This window comes from Eleginops maclovinus, chromosome 16, assembly GCF_036324505.1.
Source record: "Eleginops maclovinus isolate JMC-PN-2008 ecotype Puerto Natales chromosome 16, JC_Emac_rtc_rv5, whole genome shotgun sequence".
NCBI classification, from domain to species: Eukaryota; Metazoa; Chordata; class Actinopteri; order Perciformes; family Eleginopidae; genus Eleginops; species Eleginops maclovinus.
Genome location: NC_086364.1, coordinates 1,207,350 through 1,233,148, shown reverse-complemented (window position 1 = coordinate 1,233,148; position 25,799 = coordinate 1,207,350). Strand labels below are relative to the sequence as shown.

General features: G+C 40.8%; 1 protein-coding gene across 3 annotated transcripts in view; it reads right to left on the bottom strand.

The window, feature by feature from the left end:
- The window catches only part of rbfox1 (RNA binding fox-1 homolog 1), a 341,491-nt gene that overhangs the window by 146,153 nt on the left and 169,539 nt on the right, over positions 1 to 25,799 (bottom strand). Inside the window, exon 1 of one of the 3 annotated variants that reach the window (XM_063904623.1) lies at positions 23,724 to 23,927. The exons of the other annotated variants lie outside the window; for them this stretch is intronic. Within the exon in view, the coding sequence (XP_063760693.1) occupies positions 23,724 to 23,741 (18 nt within the window). The 5' untranslated portion in view covers positions 23,742 to 23,927. Of the gene's footprint in view, positions 1 to 23,723; positions 23,928 to 25,799 lie in introns of those variants that run through there. 3 annotated transcript variants of the gene reach the window in all.

The following is a 25,799-nucleotide window of genomic DNA, read 5'->3' as shown; positions in this document are numbered from 1 at the left end:
TCAAAGAAGCACACATTGTGAGTACTTACAGCGTGCGATCATTGCAATGCAAACTGCTTTTGGACACAGATTCAGTGAGTTCAGAAAGGAAAACAACTCATTATCCTTCCCAGTCACACCCCTGGACATCGACCCATCCATGCTGAACATGTCAGCATTCACAGGAGTAAGTCAACCCGATCTTGAAATTGAACTGGCCGACATAGCTGATAAAGAGTTATGGGTGTCCAAGTTCAAAAGCCTGAGAGCTGATCTCCAAGATGTTGCCGTCATAAAGCTACTCTCGCGCGGGAGCACAAATGGAGCGATTTTGAAATCCTCCCCAAACCCGACAAACTTGTGTTTGAAACATGGAATGCCATTCCCGACACTTATATGAACATGAAGAAGTATGTATTTGGAGTTCTGTCCATCTTTGGATCCACATACTTATGCGAGCAGGTTTTCTCAAGCATGAACTACATAAAATCCAAACATCGCTCGCGACTCACAGATGAAAACCTGCAGTCCTGCGTAAAGATCAAAGTCACGTCTTCCAGCCCCGACATAGAGAAGCTCAGCAGTGATGGTTTAATAGGCTATTATTTTGCACAAAAAAAATATTCTAAAACCTGAGCTGTGTTTTATGTTCCGGCTCAATGGTTGATTTCTGTACGTGGCAGAAGAGGATGACAACAAACTGAGATGGACTGAAGTCATAATTAAATACAAACTCGCCTATTTTTATGTTTACTCTTTTTAAAGATATTAGGGTGCAGCTATATGTTTTATTTATTTCAAAGTTGGCTACTTTTTATTTGATTAATTTTCCACAAATAAGGGAAGGATACAAATAGATAGATAGATAGAATCGGAGATGAAACCCTCTTTATTAGTCACATACATGCACACAGCAGAGCACACACAGTGAAATTGGTCCTCTGCATTTAACCCATCCTAGTACTAGGATGCAGTGGGCAGCTATCGTGCAGCGCCCGGGGAGCAATGGGGAGGGGGGGGATTGGAGGTGTCCGGTGCCTTGCTCAAGGGCACCACAGCAGGGCCTAGGAGGTGAACTGGGACCTCTCCAAGTAGCAGTCCACTTTCCATTTTTCAAGTCTGTTCGGGGACTTGAACCGGCGACCCTACGATTCCCAGTCCAAGCCCCTACTTACTGAGCCACTGCTGGACCTGCATGGTTCTGTGTTTTATTAAGTAGGTCTACACATGCTATTGTGTTTTCTTCTTTTCATAAAGTTTGAGGTTTTCCTTTGTTATAGGTAAAACCAGCAATAAAATGTCAACAATTTTCTTTTTGTTGTTTTGAAATTTCATAAATGCAACACACAAAAGTTATTTTACAGTGCGTGACAAAAAAATTGTAAATGAAAATATTGTTATAAAAAAGAATAAAAACGAAAAATGAATCAATTCCAATCCCTCTGTATATACAGCATAACTATATACACAACGTTATACACTGTGCTATCTTCATTTTAAGGGCGGTTTTGCGGCTCCAGGTGAATTTTATTTCAAGGGAGAGGGGCCAAAATGGCTCTTTCGATAGTAAAGGTTGCTGACCCCTGAGATAGGCTAAAGTGTTTTCAGCTGGTGCAAGAAATAATCAATATATTGAAACGGAACATTAAAGATAAGTCACTGTTTCTGGACGGACCATATTTGTCCAATTCGGGTAGTATTACCGGATGTTGTTTTTAGCCTCAGATAGCATATAGCTAATATTGTATTGTATATATGAGTAGAGGGAAAAGGACGCGTGGAGTTACATACTAAATAAACCAGAAGTTTTCATGAATTTATAAAACCCCCCAGACGCTCCGGGCAGGACTGCCTGCTATCGTAAACAATAAATGTAGTTTACAACACAAGGGTGTATTCTCTAACTTCTTTATTTACCAGAAGCTGTGAAAAAGGAAACTAGCTAACTGTGAGCTAAAGTTAAGCTTTGGTTAGCCAGCTAGCTGTTGGTTGCTCCATAATGTTAGCTACTCGTTTTATGGAGACATTGGACATGAAATAAGGGAACAGTATAGCTTGATGTTCGAAATAGATTTAGATTTGTGATTTATTTGATGACTTCTGTAGACCAACCACATTGACACCAAGACATCTTGCAGCATGAACATGGAGACGACATCTAAAGTTCCATTTGACCTTCATCTCTCATGCAAGCACTTGCTTTCACTCACAAAGAGTCGCAGCGACTTTCAAATCAACAATTAGCCACTGAGAGGGTTAATGCAAGGAGCGCCGTCCGACATGCTGTGTCCACACTAGAGCGTGAGTTTCTAAATGTGTTCCTTTTCATTTATTATAAACAAAACAGTCAAAACAATTGCCATAAATGAGGCTTTGGCAGTACTGAACCAAACATAAACAGTAAAGGGCAAACAAAATGAAATGCTCCCCCTCTGTTACAAACAAAAACTATGTACCAGTAAGCATGTGTTTTACACACACACATTCCAAACAGCACACACCCTCACAGTTGAATATATAGTGAAATAGGAAATCGTACACACAACCTAAAACATTCTTTGCCCCTGCAAATGTTTTTTAACCTCTTTGGTTTTAGTCCAATTTGTTATCCTTGTATAAGATCAAAGGTTGTAGGTGGTAAATAGTCTCATAATTATTGTATTAATTATTATTAAGTGTTATTTGGTATCACAAATAACCAAATAATACAATGAAGAATATACAATGAAATACCATATGAAATAAATAACCAAGATAATGAGGAATTTACATAAGCTACTAGTGCCCGTTTCCATTAAAGTTCTGAAAGTCAAAATAAATGGTGGAAAGCATCGGGACACTGAGCTTCCTGAAGACTGTCTCCTCACTGTGCAGAGCAAGCAAACATTTCAACCCAGCTATTCCAATTTACTCCCATAATTGGCTGTCTGCGCAGAGAGAAAGTGGCCATATTTCAGGGTTTTCCTCCTTCCTTCCCTGTAATTAGAAAAGGGAAAGAGTCTGTTCCTCCAATTAAACAACAGTGCAGCAGGAAAAAGGACTGCCATCTTTTTGTAGAACAGACTCAAGGAGCGGCACTCTCCCAGCAAAATAAACACGGCACCGCATAATGAGCTAAGTGCTGTGTGTGTCTGTGTGTGCATTGGGTAAATATTGGTTGTTATTTAAGCTGGTTAATGTAATTGATGATCTAATTTGTTAGAGCTGGGTGGAGACAAAAGGGCGAAGAATAAACTGCTGCTTCTTTCCGAGCTCCTAAATGTGATTTCCGTGTGACATTTTTCAAATTATGTTTTCTAAAAAAAGCAGCTTTTGCTGAACATTATCAGTTAATCTGGTTTTACTTTTCATAGCTACAGTGGGGAGAACAAGTATTGATACACTGCCGATTTTGCAGGTTTTCCCACTTACAAAGCATGTAGAGGTCTGTAATTTTTATCCAGAAAATCACATTGTATGATTTTTAAATAATTAATTTGCATTTTATTGCATGACATAAGTATTTGATCACCTACCAACCAGTAAGAATTCCGGCTCTCACAGACCTGTTAGTGTTTCTTTAAGAAGCCCTCCTGTTCTCCACTCATTACCTGTATTAACTGCACCTGTTTGAACTTGTTACCTGTATATAAGAGACCTGTCCACACACTCAATCTAACAGACTCCAACCTCTCCACAATGGCTAAGACCAGAGAGCTGTGTAAGGACATCAGGGATAAAATTGTAGACCTGCACAAGGCTGGGATGGGCTACAGGACAATAGGCAAGCAGCTTGGTGAGAAGGCAACAACTGTTGGCGCAGTTATTCGAAAATGGAAGAAGTTCTAGATGACGGTCAATCTCCCTCGGTCAGGGGCTCCATGCAAGATCTCACCTCGTGGGGCATCAATGATCATGAGGAAGGTGAGGGATCAGCCCACAACTACACTGCAGGACCTGGTCAATGACCTGAAGAGAGCTGGGACCACAGTCTCAAAGAAAACCATTAGTAACACACTACGCCGTCATGGATTAAAATCCTGCAGCGCACGCAAGGTCCCCCTGCTCAAGCCAGTGCATGTCCTGGCCCTTCTGAAGTTTGCGATGATCCAGAGGAGGAATGGGAGAAGGTCATGTGGTCTGATGAGACAAAAATAGAGCTTTTTGGTCTAAACTCCACTTGCCGTGTTTGGAGGAAGAAGAAGCATGAGTACAACCCCAAGAACACCATCCCAACCGTGAAGCATGGAGGTAGACACATCATTCTTTGGGAATGCTTTTCTGCAAAGGGGACAGGACGACTGCACCGTATTGAGGGGAGGATGGATGGGGCCATGTATTGCGAGATCTTGGCCAACAACCTCCTTCCCTCAGTAAGAGCATTGAAGATGGGTCGTGGCTGGGTCTTCCAGCATGACAACGACCCAAAACACACCGCCAGGGCAACTAAGGAGTGGCTCCGTAAGAAGCATCTCAAGGTCCTGGAGTGGCTTAGCCAGTCTCCAGACCTGAACCCAATAGAAAAATCTTTGGAGGGAGCTGAAAGTCCGTATTGCCCAGTGACAGCCCCGAAACCTGAAGGATCTGGAGAAGATCTGGATGGAGGAGTGGGCCAAAATCCCTGCTGCAGTGTGTGCAAACCTGGTCAAGAACTACAGGAAACATCTGCTCTCTGTAATTGCAAACAAAGGTTTCTGTACCAAATATTAAGTTCGGTTTTTCTGATGTATCAAATACTTATGTCATGCAATAAAATGCAAATTAATTATTTAAAATCATACAATGTGATTTTCTGGATTTTAGTTTTAGATTCCGTCTCTCACAGTTGAAGTGTACCTATGATAAAAATGACAGACATGCTTTGTAAGTGGGAGAACCTACAAAATCGGCAGTGTATCAAATACTTGTTCTCCCCACTGTATGTCTTTGAGTTAAATGTTGTTTTGTTTCTTTGTATCGCATTCTATGAACTACTGACAACCTTCTCTGTGTTGGAATTCAACAGACACTTTAATGGCTGCCATATGTAGAGATTGAGATTTAAGTCAAATTTGGAGTGGTCTCTTCATTTTTTCCGGAGCTGTACGTACATGAATGTGCCTGTGTATATGTGCGAAAACAAACAATCACTACATTTCCATTCATACAATACAATCATACAAATATTTAGCCTGGGAGAACAAAGAAAAATGACAATAATCTACTGTTTCAATGTTGTTGTTTTTTAATTGCTCTCCGCAAATGTACCTTTAAAAAACGCAAAGGCTCAGTGTGAAGGTGATAGATAGCAATAATTTGTTTAACAAACCAAGTCACGGTTGCCTCCCATGAAAATCTAAACAAACCAACGTTAACACTTGAGCAGTGTGTCAATTTAAACCATGTGGAGTTTCTCTCACTGAAAGTGCCACTGTTTGCTAGTTAGCAAAGATAGTTAGTGGCACCAAATCATTACACGCTGTTAATTAACCCAACAAATGTAGTAGTAGCTTATTTCTTACCGACCGATATGAGTAGTGAAAAAAAATCTAAATTTCCGAGCCTGCCAACAAAAGTGGTAATATTTTAATTTACCGGACAAATTGGAAATTATCCGGTTAGATATTCTCAGTGTTTATCATTAAGCTTGAAATCAATTGATATCCAAGCCTATATAAAGGTTGATACTAACAAGGCTTTTATATTTACATTTGATGGATTCTTCTTATTGAGGAATTTAAGCCTGTATAATCGAGAGTGCTGTCTGTAGTGCTATTTGTACAAAAAAGAACCCATGAGCGCACAGCCTGTTTTAAAGGATATTGAATGGCAGCTAATAAACTTTCTTCAACTAGATTTGACACAACGAGAAAGTCAGTGAATGTCCGCTTACCAGTGCCACTGTAGGGCATTGGCTGTTGTATAACTAACGTATGTGACCTTGTAGGACAGACGATAAACAGGTAATAATCATAAAGCAATGCCAGTTCAATTTATTTTAACTTTTTCACCAAATTTTCGGACAATGACAGATTCTTCCGGTCAAAGTCCAGTTGACACAGGCTATTGAAAACAGTGGTGCAACTGTTATTTGTACTGTGCTGTGTTCACCAGAGCGACTACAGCTGAGGATAGTTGCGTACTTCTGTTACGTAGCCAAGATGCCAGGTGTTGAGTGTGAGAAGGGTCCCGAGTTCCACACTCAACTTTGTGACCGTTATGAGTGTACCATTGAGACAATGTATGGAATTTGAGACTCAGCAAAAGAAAAAATCACTTCCATCAGCTACTCTAAACACATCAGCCAAGGCTAACTGAACATAAATATTATAAATAAATATTCACAAAATGATGTATTTATACTGAAATACTTTGATCTCCTTTCAGCTTTACAGATTTCCAATACTGATACTGACTGTTTCTGTGTGCACTGCCACAAGTGATGTATGGAAAACAATGTAGAAACCAAAGAAGGCATCTGATGATGATGATGATGATGATGATGATGATGAGGATGATGATGATGATGATGAAGTAAAGATCTAAACATTGAACATCTGAGATGTCAGTGGAAAGAATAAGGTTTGTAATACCAAATGTGTATGTGTATAAAGATGATCTCAAATTAATGAATGTAAATACAAGATAAACTGTCCCTAATAATTGCCACTGTATATATAAATTGTGTATTCAATTCATATGCAGAATATTAAATAATGTATATTTCATATAATACAGACACAACCTATTTACATATTCTTAATAACATTTACAACATGTATTAAAGTGGTTCATTTGGCCGCACTGACACAGTATCTGCACTTTGTTAATTAGCTGAATCAATATATTTCTTTAAGTGATATATCACTTTGATTGAGCTGGTTGGTATACAAAATGTGTGTATGTGTTTAAGAGTAAATGTTGCTTTGTGAGCAGTAAAAGAGCAGCCAGAGCTAAAATTATTGTCACTCTGAACTAAATCAATGAAGCTTCTTAAAAGGTAATTTAAGATGTACTCTAGAGACTGTGTGTGTGTGTGTGTGTGTGTGTGTGTGTGTGTGTGTGTGTGTGTGTGTGTGTGTGTGTGTGTGTGTGTGTGTGTGTGTGTGTGTGTGTGTGTGTGTGTGTGTGTGTGTGTGTGATAAGATTCCTCAATAAGGCTGCTCCTTGAGGGATGTGACATTCTCCACTACAAACAGCAGTAGTGTGCAGAGAGAGTCGGTCAATCAAAGAGACAGAGCCCCCCCCCACACACACACACACCCACACCATATAGACAGCATAAGCTATTGAAAAATCTCCGGCTGTACTTGATTTCCGCAGAACATATTTTCTTCTTTCACGGCTTTAAAAGCCCCTCGATGGTCTGAACAACCCACTGCACAAAACACTGGGTTTTTTCAAAATGTATTTTTTAAACTCAATTTCTTTTTTAGGAGTCTTGGGCTGAGGGGGCCTACTGTGGCTCGGGGGGGGGGGGGGGCATATACCATATACCAATCCCTTGCAGTCAGAATTGAAGTTAAAGTGTCCAAAGTAAGTCACTTTTGATAAAAGAGTCAAATAAAACGTAACATAATCATTATTTTAATACTACCTTTGTGAAATCATAGTAATTGGTTTATTTCTGAAGCTGTTTGCTGAAATGCTGACATAGGATTTATTGTCCCGCACACAGCGGTTCCTCTGCAGTGCAGTCTCACAGTGTGACTGTGTTTGTACTGGAGAGAGAATGATTGTATTTCCATTTGTGGTTGTGTGGTCTTTTACCTGCCACGCATGGGGGAGCAACGCAATTGAAGACTGGTGGCATCGGTCATTCAGTCTGTGCTGGAACTCAAATGTCAGCAGCAAAGGCTGACACCTGGAGCAATGAAATAATGTAAAAGCAGAGCGTGTGTTCGGCTGGGGAATGCCCGCCTCCGACTCAATGATGAGGCAGTGCTGCTGCATTCAGCTGGCTTCAAGACTTCACAAACTGCACGGCTACCTCCTTAGTTTACTGCAATTCCCAAATAATCCCTAAAGTGTCTTCATCTCGTCTTGAGTCATCTATCTGTAATATGTCTTATTTAGACATTGTTAAATTCAATTTTTGCCACATTTCTAAATTAGCACTGTCAATCAATTCAAATATTTAATAGTGATTAATAGCAAATTGTTTGCACATTTTTATTCTACTCTAAATGTACACTAAAGGAATATTTTACGTGTTTTTGAGGGTGGACAAATATGATTTGCTTAAAATAAATGATAAATTATGTTTAATATAAATAAACAATGTCAATTTATTATAAATATGTATTTATTATAAATGATAATGTTATCATTATCATAAATCATAAATCAGGTTTATTATTAATCATAAATGTATTGATTATTAATCATACATATTATAAATTATATAATAAACAATGTTGATTGATTATAAATGATTTGTTATTATTTATATATATTATTTTTCTCCTGAAATGCCTCCATAGGACTAATATACACCTGAAGATGAGCAGAATATGGCTCCTTTAACAGTAGCCAGTATTACAAAAATAATTTATATTTCAAGCTACAAAAACGTTTTTATAGGCCTGCATTCCTGTCTGAGGTGTTAAAGGTCATTTAACGACATGTGGTAAACCAGTCAGTAAAGCATAGGTTTTCCTACAATAATATCGGTTATTTTCAAATGAAACACACACACGCATTTCTGTGTGTGTGTTTCATTTGTTTATTGTAAGCATGCAGAGACTGACCGAATGTAATGACTCAACAGGCAGCCTGACATGTATAAATCACAGTACATCAGATGTAAACTATTTGCAAATAAGCATGCGGTGTGTATTCTGCAGGTGCTTCCAATTGGATCTGCTAACACATCATCACTTATTAGGATTTTTTGCAAGAATAACATAAAATAACATTTGTTCAATACAATACTTCATAGAACAATGGCTTGAATCACATGGGAGCTTTAAACATATATCTTCTTGTCTGCATTATATACCTGCGGGATTCTCCTCGACCCTGAGGACCTTTTGGTTGTATCATTAAAATCACCTGCTCCAAGGCTGTCAGAAATAATCAATATGCCACACTGAAATACAATATAAAGTTAACATTTTCCATTTGATGTAAACAGATGGCATTTTGAATTCAAAAAGCTCATATGTGTTATGTAGCTCCAGTCAAGTTGGAGTAAGCAATGCTATAGAAATGTTTGTAATGTCGTCAAACAGTGTGAAAAGAAAGTGTCTGTTGTGATTGTCAAATATAATTGTATAAATGTGTTATGTGCAACAATCTAAGAAAAGCCCATTCATCTTAATTTTGGGAGAAACCTGAGAATCAAAAAGCAACAAAGCTGACACTAAATCCCCTTTGGTGAGAGAGAAACTATGTCCCCTTGTGATTTCCGTGGGATATGAGCCTGACAAATGCTGGGTAAAATTAAACTTGGGAGAAAACACAGTCAGCACCTGGAAGTCAGACGCAATAAGAATGACAGCAGAGCATCGGCCACCTGAGGTAGGTAGCTGAGTAGCTTTCCCAGGTGAAGGAGTTCAAGTACGAAACTGAACTGCACAGAACAAAACCAGGGATCCAGAAAGACTGAATATACGAATGTACAATTAATCAAACAAGAGGCTGAATTTCAGGTGAATCCCCGGGAACAGGAGAGGAGCTGATGGCGGGAAAGACAGATGAGGCTGATGGAGAGAATGTATAAGATGGACAGAACTCTGGGAGGATGGAAGCACTAACACATCCTGTGTTGACAGGAAAAGAGAGAAAGACCAACACATAGACCAACACAGCAAACAGAAAAACTCAATCCAGACCCAACAAAAAAGTCTACGGGCAGCTGGACACAGAGACAAACCGTCAACATTTTTCAAGGTCAGGGTAACATGTCTTCCTGTTACCAGCTGCATTGCCAGGCAGTATTCCATAGCACTGAGAATGTTTATTATTATCATGGCATTTGAATCAAAGATACATCTGGTGTTTTGTGATGTTTTGAAGTGATTATAATATTGAAATCAGTATGGAGGACTATGAATAACTTGTGTTGTTGACCAATATTTTATTGAACTTTAAATAAGAGCAGACATTTTAAAAGACTAAATGTACAAAGGAAATGTTGAGCTGTGTGTTTTTGGTACGATCTGTGGTCAACACAAGCTGAAGAGATCATAATGTTTTGTCGTATGACATAAATAATGTCCCTTAAAACACCACTGGTTAACGTCTAAAGCGTGTGTGTGTTATTAAAACAACTGTATACAGAATGTGACTATACACCATTTTATTTGACTACTTTCACTTGGATTGTACTTATTTTGTCTAATTATTTATTTTATTACTAACGTGTGCTTTTCTTCTCTATATTTCATAGGTTAGTTTAGTCTCTATTATTGCTTGCCTGTCTTACCATAATGTATATGGCAATTTTGTGTGACAATGTAAATTTCCAGCTGCAGGACTAACAAAGGAATTCTGATTCTGAAACGTCATCACGCTGAACATTAACCGCCATAAATTAAGCTGTAAATATTGTAAATATTCTTCTCTCTTTTTCACTATTTAACCTTGAAACCTTGAAACCTTGGATTTTAGTCAAGGATTAGCTTTTCACTTGTGGAGATTGAATTTGCAATTCAAAAAGCATAAAGAAGAGTTCATTTGTGGAGATTACCCTGCAGAACAAACATTTAAGTATCATAAACGTGTTTGCGAAATGTTATTTCCGTCAATATTCCGAAATCCAATGGAAAAATCCCATTGCTTTTTGTCAAAGGAGCCCTTGTGATGCTAACTTCGGGGTTCCTACACAAATACATCATCACCGGGCCACTCCATAGGGTGAAGAGATGAGCCGCAGTAACAGTCTTAATCATTTCACCCATAGATTTTAACTAAGATAAGATAAGATGTACCTTTATTAATCCACGTGGAGAAATGTGAGTGTTTATGCAGCAACAGAGAAGAGGAAAAACAGTACAGGTTCAAACAGGGATAAAAAACACACATTTTAAATAAAAATGTTAAATTCTCAACTATGTTAACTTGAACACAATATCTAGATTACTGCAGCAAACTCTGTAATGCTGCCTATAGTCTATCTGAAGCAGCCTGAGTGATGTGCCTTTTTGTGCATCACAAGTGTTAATTAGAAATGTCCGAACATTTCTGTCACAACATTTTATTATTTCTTTGTTTCCCCATGGGTAATGTGTTCTCTCTCTTCCCATAGAGCAATCGGGCTTGTGAGCTTTAATTGGAGAACATGTTACCCAATGGACTCCAATGGAATAGTCAGGAGATGAGTGGCCAAGTATTCTATTGAGTTCACTGAGTGAGTGGAAGGCTGCCTCTCTGCATCATGCATATTATAATAGACTTTCTGACTCCATTAGGGATGAATAGCTTGCCTGAGAGGTCCCGTTCGATCTTGATGCCTTCACCATCGCCCTCACCGTCCACACTGACAAGACGTCTCCAGGAGTGGAGATGGAAGCGAGGCCTGCGTGTGCCCACTCTCCATGCTCATCACCACTCTCACATTTTCTGCATTTTGTCTACCTGAATGACATTTTATTTTTCCCCAATCTGTGTGCAAATGTCTGCAGATCCTTCTCAGTGGCTGCCGTTATTTTTGAGGGCTGACCTAGAAGTAAGCTCCCCTGACTAAAAGCAAGGGGACATACTTATTTAGATTTAGTAAACATTGCAGAAAATATCTGTTGCGAGCACATGTTTATTAAACTTACATATTATGTTCAGCAGGATAATCTTCACATATTAACATCAATTTAAAAAATATTTAAGTGTAAATGCAATCTTCGGAAGTAAAAAGCTAACGGAAGGCTATAAATAAACTACAGCACGGTCACAAGCCTTCACCTCACCACCGCTAAGCTAAAGGCGGCTAACGTTTGGCTATAAAGGAAGTGCAGCACGGTTGCATACCTTCACCTCACCACTGCTAAGCTAACGGCGGCTAATGTTCCGAGTGATGTCATTTAGTAGCCTCATTTAGACACTTGTTAGCAACCACTGACTTTATGACAAATAGAATATTCACAAATTCACCAGTAGGGCATTTACTGACATGTTTTATGTTGGAGAACAAAACGTCACAATCTTTTGCAATCCACATATCTCATTTAAGACATGAAAGCAAAAACAAGGCAAACAAATGAAAAAATGAAAATGCCTGTATCACTCTATATCCTGATAGATGCCATCGGGGAACAGAAGCCCCCCCCCTGAGTTTTCTTCTCATGAAAGCTTTCCCTAGGGTCAAATAAAACACATCATAAACCCAACCTTTCCAATGCTGAATCCTAGGCAATTGGCCCCCTGTTTCATAGGTCACTTCACCGCCATAGTCAGTACTCAGCTCCTCACCTAGTCTGCTTGTTCCAGTGTAACACTCATTGTTGTGTCATTCCATCCTGCTCATCTATTTCCATTTCCCTCATCAGTCTTAGAATGTAACTACAGCCCATTTCCAGCGGCTCGGCTCTTCCTGCCGCTCCATACTGCTGTAACACGGCGGCATTAAACCAGAGGCCAATATGTAAGGTGACAGCAGTGCTTAATTGGTATATACAAAACACAGAGAGAGTGCAGAGAGATTTGACCCAGGTTAGCTATGCCCTGAATAAAAAAGCAGTGAAAGCATTAGAGCAGGAGGGAGGAGTGTAGGAGAGCAGGTCAGATAGAAGGAGGGAGGGAGGGAGGGAGATTTAGTCTCTGGTTAGAGATTCTCTGTGATAAGACAGCAGCATCAGCATTCCTCAGCCTCCAACATCACTCCATCTCAATCCAGCCTCCACTCCATCTCTCTACCTGTATCCCCACCGTCTCTTGCTTTTATTTTTTTTCTTCCTGTGAACACAGACATAAACGCACCCATACACTTTGGAGCGCATGGACAGCCCTCTGTGCTGAACGAGCTGCTATTGATTGAATCTGAGGAGATGTCTGAGGAGGAGAGTACTGTTCAGGGCATGGGGAATAGACTATCCTCAGCTCCCAGCTAATAGATAGCAAAGATTGCTGTGTGTGTGTGTGTGTGTGTGTGTGTGTGTGTGTGTGTGTGTGTGTGTGTATGTGTGTGTGTGTGTGTGTGTGTGTGTGTGTGTGTGTGTGTGTGTGTGTGTGTGCGTGTGTGTGTGGTGCAGATTGCCTGGTGCAAGCTGTTAAGCAGAGAAGCTGCTCTTTTCACAGGCCCCATTGACTGAAGCGCAGCGTGGAAATGCTTGAAGCTTGATGATAGGGCTGATAACAGGCCTGATGGGGCTGAATGAGTCCCCCAGGAGCCCAGCAAGCGAGGAAATACGATTTGGTAAATACTGATGGTAGCTTGTGTGAGACAAATAACCCACTGGTCAATAATCATGACAGCTGCTGGGCAAGAAGATAGGAGCCAACCGTGTGTGAGTTGGACAAAGAACTGAGGATTTGCTTGTTGCAGATTTGTTCAAATGATAAAATGTGATTTAAATACACAGGTTTCTGTCTGTAAGCATGGAAGGTTAAAGTCCTCAGTCCCATTCAAATAAACAGGATCACAAATCCTCATGTTTAGCTCTTCTGTACTGCTCATCTTCAATTTGTGGATATGTTGCTACAATGTGTGTATTCATAAAATACTAAATGAAGCACAGTTATCGACCGGTATTGCTTAAATGGCTAGGTGTTGCTGAAGCTGTAAACAAAGCGAAGCACTTCCTGTGGCGGCCATCTTTTTCCGACTTTTCAGAATTCGGGTGTGATGTCACTCCCAGTTCTGACCAAGTGCGCCGGACTTTGAGGATATTCGTAGTGGCCAAACTCCGGGTACTACAACCTCCTTATCAGCCCGTGATTTCACCCAGAACCAGAAAGACTTTTCATTTCATTGACTTACGTTGGGAACAAGACGTCTGTAAATCGGTGCATATTTTCTTTTAAACTAAATAAACTACCCAGTGTCGCAGATTTGATAAACTGTGATATGTGATTTTCAACGTCAGGTGTCTGTCTGTAAACATGGAAGTTACAGTCCTCAGTCTCATTCAAATGAACTGGATCACAAATCCTTGTTTTTGCAACAATGCTGGCAGAGGACAGTGTTAACCTGGGAGGGAACCATGTGGTGGGTGTTAGGCTCTGCAACAGTGGACTTAATGGTAACTATTATAAGAGCACAGTGCAAAGCCGCGTTGATAAGCTAGCCTGAGAGCCACACAGGGACCCACATGCACAAATCATATGCATGTGCCAGGACCTGCTTCCAACAGACACTGAGCATCTAGGCTTACATCGCTCATAGGAAGTGACCCAATACTCTGCTAAGGACCACAGTCCTCCCCTTTATCATCAGATGGCAAATAGTTGTTTTGCTTACAGCTCTGAATGCTGAATTGTACACCTTTACATCAGTGTACTGCTTCTAAATTACATTACGATTTTATCCAAAGGTCAATTGCAGACAAAGGGCGTGTAAATAGAGGTCAGTAGTTCCTATTTGACTTACTGCTGCACCTTACTCTATATATCCACATTATCACAATGGGGTCTCATTGCCAACAATGATTCACATTTCTCATCATTTTGTGAACAAAATACAATATTTCATCAGAATATGTCTCTCGTGATTAAAATGCTTAAGTAAACCTAAATGAAGTGTACTCATTGTGAGCTCCTTTTCAAAGTTGCAGGTCAGTGACTAGCTCTCTCCAAAACAACCCTGGACGATCCTGGGTTGGGATCACACAAGCGGCAAAATAAAATCCATCCATTAAAGTTGGCCAATGGCTCCTTCCTTACCTTATACCGCCTACCCCACCCTGCACTTCTAGTGCCCTTGCTTGGACCCAAGCCCATCTTTAAACTGAGACATTTTTTTTCTTAATGGTGTAAACCAGTTGGGAAGTGGGAGTATCCGGGTTCCCAGTCGGAAATTTCAACTGGAACGCTCCCTGAGGTCGGACTTCCTACTTGGAAACTCGGACATACCTCGCCATACCTGAGGTCAGCATTCAGAATGGAGTCTCTGCATATGAAAATTAAGAGAACACTTTGATAATATAACATGTTTAGCTCTTCTGTATTATTGGTGTCACATTAAATAAGCTGTACATAAGGTACTGCTCATCTTCTATCTTTCGACACGTTGCTACGATGTTTGTATTCACAAAATAAAGCGTAGTTTTAACCTATTTTCAACCTTTCGGAATTCGGGTGTGATGTCACTCCAAGCTCCCACCACCGACTACCAATGTCAATGAAACAAAGCATAACTACAAACTTTCCAAATGTCCAGATGCCAAATCAGGCCCCAGGTTTAAGTCTGGTAGCCGATGCCCTTTGTTGACCCCTCCATGGTTTCAACCCTTATATTGATCTTCTGTTGAGACTGCATTTTTAAAAGTTGCATTGCTATCAAACTGACAATGATCTGTCCACAGACACATCAAGACGTAAAGGTGAAAGCACTGTTGCTGCTAATCAAACGTTTAATGTGTTTTTATTATAAATGTCATTTTGAAATGTTTTCCCCTCTTGTTTCATGTTTAGCTTCACTTCCTGTCTGCGTTTCCCTCCTGTGCCTGATTGTGTCATTGTGTTCACCTGTTGCCCCTGTGTTTCTCCTCTCCCTTGTCTTGTCCCTAGCAGCCGCGTTCCCCGGCCGACTCCAGTCCCACCTGTCCTGTTGCCTATCCAGCCCACTTCAGCAACTCCTGTTCTCTCGCCGGCCCGGCCGACTGCAGCCCCGCCTGTCCTGTCGGCGGCCCGGCCTGTCCTGTCAGCGGCCCAGCCGACTCCAGTCCCGCCTGGCCGACTCCAGCCCCGCCTGTCCTGTTGGTGGCCCCATCTTTTCCTGTCAGCTCCGGCCTCGCCTGTCCAGTCGACTCCAGTCTCGCCTTTCCAGTCGGGGGTCCCACCGACACCTATTCCGATGGGGTCTCGCCAATACCTGCTCTTGTTCCGTTGGGGGTCCCGCCATCACCTGTTCCGATGGGGGTCCCGCCAACACCTGCACCTGCGCCGTTGGGGTTCCTGCCGTCACCTGTTCTAATGGTCCCGCCAACACCTGTTTTTGTTCCGATGGGGGTCCTGGCAACATCCGCTCCTGTGTCATGATCCGTGTTTCGTATCTGTCATGTCTTTGTGTTGTGTTTTATTTTGAAATGTTTTCCCCTCTTGTGTCACTTGTTAAGCTTCACTTCCTGTCTGCGTTTCCCTCCTGTGCCTGATTGTGTCATTGTGTTCACCCCTGTGTTTCTCCTCCCCCTTCCAGCTGTCTCTCGTCTTGTGATTACCCATGTGTATTTAGTCCCTGTTTCCCTTTTGTCTGTTGTTCGGTCGTCATAATTTCTTCCCTGATCTTGTCCATGATACCTGCCTGTTCCTGTTGCCCTTCATGTCTGGAGCTAAGTGTTTTTCATGTCCTGTGTTCCCCTTGCTTCATGTTTTCATCAACAGCTTTTGAATAAAGCTCGCTTTTTGTTTTTGACCCCTACCTGCTTCCCCTTGATTTACTGCACTTGGGTCCTGTTTCCCCAACCCTGACATCCTGCTCCGTTTGGGGTCCCGTCGTCACTTGTTCCGCCGGGGGTCCCACAAATTCCTCACCCAGTCAAGTCGGTGGTCCCTCCGACACCTGTTCCGTTGGTGGCCCCACCAGTCCATATCCCTTTCCAGTCGGGGGCCCCACCGACCCATGTCCCCGTCCAGTCGGGGGCCCCGCCGACTCAAGCTCATGTTCCGCCGACTCTACTTCATGTCCCGTCGGTGGTGCTGCCGGCCCCTGCACCTGCCTCTTCGGGGGTCCCGCCGACGCCAGTACCACCCGGGTTCCCGCCAAAGCCATTTCCTGCCTCTTCGGGGGTCCCGCAGACGCCAGTACCAACTGGGGTCCCGCCGACAACAGCTCATGTCCTGTCAGGAGTCCCGCCGACTGGTGCTCCTGTCTCCTTGGTGGCCCTGCCACCTCCTGCTCCAGGTGCTCCTTACTTTCCTCTGGAGCGGTCCCGCCGACCTCCAGCCCGTCGGCCTCCAGCCCTTCGTCCAGAGGCGTCTCGCCGTCCTCCAGCCTGTCATCCAGAGGCGTCTCGCCGTCCTACAGCCCGTCGTCGAGAGGTGTCTCACCTTCCTCCAGCCCGTCCTACAGCCCATCGTTGAGAGGCGTCTCGTCGTCCTCCAGTCCGTCCTACAGCCCGTCGTCAAAAGGCGTCTCGTCATCCTCCAGTCCATCCTACAGCCCGTCCTCCAGAGGCATCTCGCCGGCTTCCAGGCCGTCCGCCGGAGCTGTCTCGTTGTCCTCCAGGCCGTCCTCCGGAGCTGTCTCGCCCTCTTCCAGGCTGTCCTCTGGAAGTGTCTCGCCGCCCCTCTGGAGCTATTCCACCGTCCTCCAGGTTGTCCTCCGGGAGCTATTCCACTGTCCTCCAGGTCGTCCTCCAGAGTTTCCTCGCCATGGTGTACTTAATGTATTTAGTCCCTGTTTCCCTTTTGTCTCTTGTTCGGTCGTCGTCATTTCTTACCTGCTCTAGTCCATGTCACCTGACTGTTCCTGTCCGTCCTTCTTATCTCAAGCTAAGTGTTTTTCATGTCCTAAGTTCCCCTTGCTTAGTGTTTTGCTACAGATTTTTGAATAAAGCTCACCTTTTGTTTGGAACCCTACCTGCCTTACTTTGTTACTGCATTTGGGTCCTATTTCCCCACCCTTGACAATAAAATGCTGTGCACTGACTTGCCTTCCTTCTGAAAACTCCCAGTGTATCCAGCCTGTGGTTCCTCCCTCATCCACAGCGCTGGTCTGGCCGTGCTGCAGTGCCCGCCACTAATCCCCGTCAGCCCGGCTTTCTCCCACATCATATTTCTGCTGCACTGCTGGAATATATGAAGTGCCTTTTCAGCCGGCACTCAGGAAGCCCTGCATAATTTACTACAAAACAGGAAACATCATTTGTGTTTTGCACTGGTAGCCCTCAGAGCAAAACCACAAAGACCAATTTATTCCAGTATATGTTCCACTGCCCACACAATAGCATAGCTGTGTGAGGTTTGGTATTTATTGCTTTTATAGTATATGAGTTCAGATTTATTTGCATTTTATGTAGTTATGTTTTAAAATACATATTGCATTAAAATGGATATGTTCCGTCAGAATGTGTTGCATATGTATTCTCTTGTAAATATTTCCATCTGTAGACATACAATCCATATAGTCACATGACAAGCCATGGCCGTTCTCGGGGGTATAACTAAGCTTGGACCCCCTTGTGGCCCCATTCCAAAAGAGTTTTTTTTTCTCCAGTATTGCATTTAATTCAACTGTAATGAGTTAACACACGTTCGGTTACTAAAACAAACACCTATGTACACACACAATCCATTTTACTGAACTAAAAACCGTTACATTTTGAACAAAGTCTTTGTCTCTTTAGTTGAAAATGTATGAGACCCCTCATAACTTAGTACGGCCCCCTCAGTACAATTGGTCCAACACTGCTAAAGTAAAATGGTGGGATAGACGTGACCAAATTGGATCATTAAAAAAATCACTGTGGCTTTATATGCTTTATATAAAGGTGGGAGAAGTACTCCTTGAGTAACAGCAGAAGTACCACAGTGTAGGAATACTCTGTTATAGTAAAAGTCCTGCATTTAAAATGTTCCTCAAGTAAAATTAGAACAGTTTTAGCATCTGAATCTACTCAAAGTAGCGACAGTAATTATGATTATCATTTATTTTCAGTTTGAGTCTGAAATGTTTCTGGAGTGAACACCTGGCTACAGGTACACATGATACAAGTGTGAAATATATGTTGTTAAAAATAAGGCTTAGTACCAAGAGAATCAAGAGAATTTAGTGTGGGAGGAGAGTGTTTCCTGAGGATGTAACAATTGAGACTGTGCTCATGAGATTTGCAGCATCAGTTATTTCAGCAAGAGTCCTCTAGCGACTGTAGTAATTATAATTGGAGAAAATGAGTATGTCAAGTCATGGAGAGAAAAAAGTATTTTTATAGTCTAAATTTGTTTTAGAGCAACATAAGCTGCTGTAACTCAGCTAAAATGAACCAATGTAATCTTCCTTCAAATACAACATAGGTTAAAGGTCACCTGTTATGGGAAACCCATTATGTATCTTTTATACATAAATATGTTTCCGCTCTGTTTTTAGAGACTCTGAAAGTCTCAGGAACAAAGACCCCCTCTGTTTTTGTCCTGATCCATCTTTATAAAAACCTGTCTGAAATTAGCTTTTGATCAGATTTTGATCACTTTGTGATGTCACAATGTTTCTTTGGGTTGTGCAACCATTAGCCAATAACCAACCAAGGTAGCCCCCGCCCACTTTATCACCTAAATCTCCTCCTAGAGCACCATTGTGTTTTTTTAAACCAATCACTTCACAGAGGGGGCGTGGCCAGCCACAGCTCATTAGCATTTAAAGCTACAGACAAAGAATCAGCACTTCAGCAACAGGGCTGAAACAGAGGGGTTTATGGGATACTGCAATGATCTGTTTGGTGTTTCAGCCAATCAAAGACATGTTCTTTATATATCCAAGACCTGGAATATATTGTTGAAAAAGACTACAATAGGGGACCTTTAATATCAGTTTTTTCCTTAAATATTTATACATTTATATACATTCCATTGAATAATAGAGATTTTTGACTAATATACATGTTATCAAATACATTATTTATTGAGTGTTTGTAATTCAAAAAGGATGTGTGCAGATGTAAGAGAAATACATTTCTTCATGTGTTCAGGCTGTTTATTATGACATGCCACCGACAGATTTATTATGAGGACTGCCTTTTATTTTATTCCAGCGCTATTCCATTTCATTCTTCTGTAATTATGCAGCTGCTAAAACTGTTCCTCTGGTTATTTTCTATATAACATCATCAAATCGATATCAACAAGCGTGAGCCGTCCCTCCAGAGTGTGTCACAGCTAAATCTTTTTGACATTTTTATGAAGCGCAGCACCACATCACAAGCAGCAGGCTTCAAATTGAATATTGATTTTAATGATCTGTTCTTTGGGGCTGCAAGAGTTTGAATCTTAATAAAGCGTGGAGAAATGTGGCGCATTCTCAATTTCAAGAAAACTTTGTACAGAGCCCTTGGGAAATTCAATGGTAATGTGATAGATTTGTTGGGTTCCTCATTCATGAAACGGATTCCAATGAACTTTTTAAAGCGGGGGGGAATCTTTGTGCAAATTTGTTTCGGTCTCTCTGGGGCAGCAGTCTATTTTATGCTGGGGCTGTAATCTCAATTAAATATGAACTCTTCAAATGAAGTGTACTGCTGCACAGAGGATAGGACTTACTAAAAAAAAACTAAAAACGTATCAAGCCTTCCTTCATTAAAGGTGGCCTAATATTTCTCAATTAACATGTTCCCGCTGCAAAGCCCCCGAGTCGGGAGGCACAGAGAAATTATAAGACATCTGAAGGGGAGACTATCATTCATTATTTCTTTCTAAATGTAATTATTATGGGGTGTTTGCATAATGCGTAGACTGCAGTATGATATTGTAGGACATAACGGTAACAATCAGAACCTGCCATGTGCTGTTCGAGGACCTTCTTTTTATGTGACTCCAATCCTGTCTCTGTCCTGTTGGCCTGATACACGAAGACAGAAACATCTTTATTAAATTAAAGCAATGTTATTTTATCCAGTCATTTTAACTCCTTTATGTCAGAGAAGTAAGAAAGATGTCAGGGGTGTTAGTTGGATAATTGGCACGCCATACTACTGGAGTCCAGCAGGAGGTTAATATTGTAAAGACACAGTATACAGCAATTAAATTGCAATAGGTGCTGCTAATATTATTATTACTACTAGTTACTCCAAGTGAGTCCATCACTTACTGCAACAGGAATCTTAAATAACTATGTGCAATAATAATTGTACTAATGTTTTACACACCACACTCCACAGTGCTACACTTATTTGATTTTATAAATACTGCTGCTTCTTACTATTTACTTTAATGTGTACTTCTGTAAATTGTCATCACTTTTTATTTTCAAATACTATGTGCATGCCGTGTTATATAATAGTGTTCTATTTTCTTCGTCTCTATTTCTGAACAATATCAATTTTATCAAGATCCTTGTTTTTTGTTTGTAGTTTCCTGTTTTATTTTGGAACGTCTTCCCTCCGTTGTGTCTGATCTAGTTTTACTTCCTATCTTTGGTTTTCCTTGTGTCTGAATGTCTCATTGTTGTCATCTGTTGCCCTCGTGTTTCTTCCTCCCCTCCCCTGCTGTGTCTTGTCTTGTGATAAGTGTCTTTGTATTTAGTCCTGCTTTCCCTTGTGTTCGTTGTTAGTTTGTTGTCGTCCTTCCTGTGTCAAGTTAAGTATTTTTCATGTCCTGGATTTCCCTAGCTTTGTATTTTCGTTTAACAGCTTTTTTATAATAAAAGCTTGCTTTGTTGTTGAACGTGGTATTCCACCTCCTTGTGCTGCACTTGGGTCCTGCCTGCTTTGCTCCCCCTGACAAATTTCCCCTTAGTGGGACAAATAAAGGAAGTCTGATTCTGATTAAGGTGCTTTGGTGACAACATATGCAAAGGATATGTTGTACAGCCAGGTGAATACTATAAAAAAGGTTCAAATGTCATTAAAATAAAGGTTATAATGTACTATACTTTAACTCTTGAACTAAAACAAGTCAGAAGAAATGAGAAGTGAGTCTCTCAGTGGCGTAGCTAGGCCTATTTTAGGTGGGCTTCATTGTCATTGGTAATGGTATTGTTAATACTTTGATTGATTGATATATTTTTTGTATTATTGTTGAGAGTTGTGCCCCCTCCCCTTACCAAGACAACAACGTTCTATTAGATCTAGCATCTTAATTTTGCTCTCAAAGTGCACCAGAGGCATGCAATTCACTTTAAAATGTTGAAAAATATCTGCACAGGGGAGCATGCCCCCATCCCCCCCTTACAGGATGTGAAGTCCACCCTACTCCTAAGAAATGTCAACAGGATTAAGGCCAGGTAACATGGACCTTGTGAACATGACTAACATATTGAAGAGGCAACCAGCACAAAAACACTATGGGTGTGTAGTGGCTTGCTCAGTAGCCTCCATTTGCACAACAACAATCTTCCTTTTCTACAGGGAGCAGTGGATGACTAACATCAGCCAGGGACTTCTATTTACCTTCTGTCATCAGGACCTCTGTACACTTGAATGCAAACCTTCTCAGTGTGAGCCAAAAGCCATGGTTCAATGAAACCAACAGCGCCTCATCACCTGCAAACAGTAGACGCTGAGGTCCCCAAACCAGCAGTCTCCTATCCACAAAACCCTGGAGGAGCCTTGTCACTATCCGATCTGTACGGGAAACCCGATCGGTTCTGCATTTGTGCAAATAATGGTTTACGCCGTCGTTGAGAACGGTCAACGCTTTTGAAAAACTTTATTGAATGACTGTTTCAACACAAACATCCAACGAATAAAATACTATCGAACTGAAGGCATTATAGACATAAAAAGAAAGGAAAATAAATCATTAAAAAAAAGACACAACATTGATTTGTTTAGGAAAGGCTTTGCAGATCACTTTTTCTTGATAACTTTGGAAAAATTGTGCCAATGAGTACTATTTACTGAAGTAAAGGATCTGATCACTTCCTCAAGGCTGAATACATATACAAACCCTTGATACATTTCATTGTTATAGCTGAATGACTTTAGCAATGACTTTATTTAAGTAAGCAAACATTTTACTAGCTTTTCTTTGTGACAAAATGAACTCCATATTTTAAACATTCTTCAGCAAAACAACAGAGATCAGTTTATTTGAATAAGTACCAATTTAAGTCTTTTATTGTATAACTAATCCAACCAAAGATAACATTAGTTTATTGAAATCCCAGAAACTGACGTAAATACTTTCGACATACTTCAGTAAGCATCATGGGAAGCGGCGTATTCGCACATGCGTAGAACCCATTGGGTTTCCTCTACAGATCAGGCGATGACAAGCCTAAAAACCTGAAAACCTGTTTGACTTCCTAAAAGAACCCAAACAATGAGTGTTTGTGTAAAAAGGGCTATTAAATGCAGCCAGTGTATTTGATAGCTGCAATATTACAAAATAAGCCAGCAATCCACAAAATCACCATGGCAGCACTTTTATCTGCATATCTTCTGGTCAGCATATTTAGCTGGTCAGGCTCCCATTTAAAGAAGGAATGTTCTGCTGAAAAAGATAACACTGCACGACATACAGCTCCGGAAAAGAATTAAGAGACCACTTCAGGACAATCATTTTATTTCTTATTGTATTCTATAAGCTACTGACAACATTTCTCTGCGTTGGAATTCAGACACTGGAATGGCTGCCATACATGTAGAGATAAAGATTTAAGAAACATTTGGAGTGGTCTTTTCAGGAGCTGTATATTCTGAAATGACAATAATACCCATTCCATGATTGGTGATGCATCACCATCCATAGGACCGAGTGTAACAAAGCAGGATGCAAAGAGACAGCCAATCTGCTGTGAGCATTAACAGCTCGCTGTCACAGAGAACTCAATGTAGAACATGTGAAGAAATAGAATAAATAAATATAAACGACTATCTGCAGGTGCGCTGAGGGACTTAACCTCAATAAAACCAGCTAAACCATTGCTGCTGTAGCTTAACACACAGGCGGACACACGCGGACACACACACACACACACACACACACACACACACACACACACACACACACACACAAACGCACACACAGATACAACTTACCCACAGATACATCATCATGATGACTGGACAGCTGCAGCTCTGTACCACACTCCTCCTCGACTTTAAACACAAGTTGTGTAATATTGCGTATCCCACGGTTACCAGCTCACCATCCCAGCCTGGCAGAGAACTCTTCTTGGAGGAGAAGACGCCTCTGACCCTTTTTTTATTTCCCTCTGACTTCTCTTTCTTCCTCTGCACTCCTTTTGTGTAAAAACCTGCTTAGCCACCACTTCTCGGGGAGTGTGTACTTCAGAGTGCGCAAGTGTTTTTTTATCGTGTGTGGGTGTGTGTGTGTGTGTGAGAGAGAGAGAGGGAGAAAGAGGGAGTCTAATGACTAAATCTATTCTATGCAGCAGGAGGCTACGCTATACCACTGCACAATAAAAGCAACCGAGAGAGACAGAAGAGGAGAGGTGGAGAAAACCTCTCACACACACACACACACACACACACACACACACACACACACACACACACACACACACACACACACACACACACACACACACACACAAAGTGTACACACAGCTGAAGTGTCCTTGTAAATAGCTGTTAGTAGCTAAATCTCTTGTTGATGTGTGACTTTTGTGCAGATCTGGATACTTTGCCGTAAAACCAGTTAAATCTGTTATTGATGCATCCACCAGAGGATTTTTGCAAAATGCTAGAAATGATAAGCAACATATTTTCTCCTTATGGTAATGGTATGTAATCCAGGTTGGATAATATTTTCTCCAAAATGTATGTTTTTTGTTGATAATACACAGTTTTGAGTTCGCAAACTGTTACAGGCATTGTGTAACATTTATAGTTAAAGTGAAGTATCATTATTCATTTTATAATAGCATCCAAATATAGTTTTAAGATGGCTTGTAAACCATTTATTACCATTAACAAAGTGGTACAAATATTCATATTCAATTTTAACCATTTATTAAAGGTTCACACATCATGTATAAATGATGAACAGATAACATGCCAGTATGTGCAACAATTAACTGAGGAGAACAGATTATAGTCACTCATAGTTAGTGACTTTTATTTATTGGAAAATAAATGAACATATCAACAAGCTTTAAATCAAAGTTGTGGTATTTAATAAAGAGTAAAGCATGTAACAGTATCAATGTATTTTCCAGCTGGAAGGGTAGATAACCCTGCACCACCGATGTAGTACAAGGAATCTGACCCCGATACAACAGAAAAGCATCACTTTATACAGAAAACAGGAACAGGAAAGGGAAGATCTCAGCCAATCAAATTCTGTTTCAAGGCCTATTGAAGATAGGTGGTTAGACGAGTAACAATGCACACATGGTGATTACATTACCTTACTTCCACGTGTTCATTTCCTGACAATGGTAAGCTAAAGAACATTTAGAACTTACATGTAGGCCTGATTTTAAACTGTGAGAGGATCAACCCAAGGTATATAATTAAATTAGACTTGTGACACATTTACACAATACTTTTATAGTTTAACAACTTATTGACTATAAAGTATCATCATCGCTATGTATTAACAATGCTTTTTATAAAGTATGGCAACAATTTAGAAGAAATATACATCCAAATCAATCCTGAACCCCACCATTTTCTAACAACTGTATTTTTTTTCTCGCATGGCAACATTCTTGAAATTGAAGTCTGAAGAGCAAAAACACTCTTTAAAACTCCCCCCCCCCCACTAATGACCTGTGAAAAGGGCTTACAGGTCAATTACTGTTTTTATTTAACAAGCTTAATAGTTTAGAAACACTCTAAGCAGTAGAAACAGCTGTTGGCTGTACAGCATGGGAGTGTGTTGCTTTAAGTACTGTGAGACTCTGAATAGTATTCCATGTTAATGTAGCAGTTCATATTACAGGATTGTGCATCTCAAGCTGCCCCAGGTAAACAGCAGAATTACATGATCCCATTGTAAAGTAATTATCAGAATTGCTGGCTTGCACATTTTTTGATGACAGAAATGTAGACACAGTGCATTCTGGGTCTTTAATGCATTGCTTTGTTCAGTTTTTATTGCTTGATCATTCTTTATGAAAGCAGAGGCTTTAAAGTGATTTTAGGAAA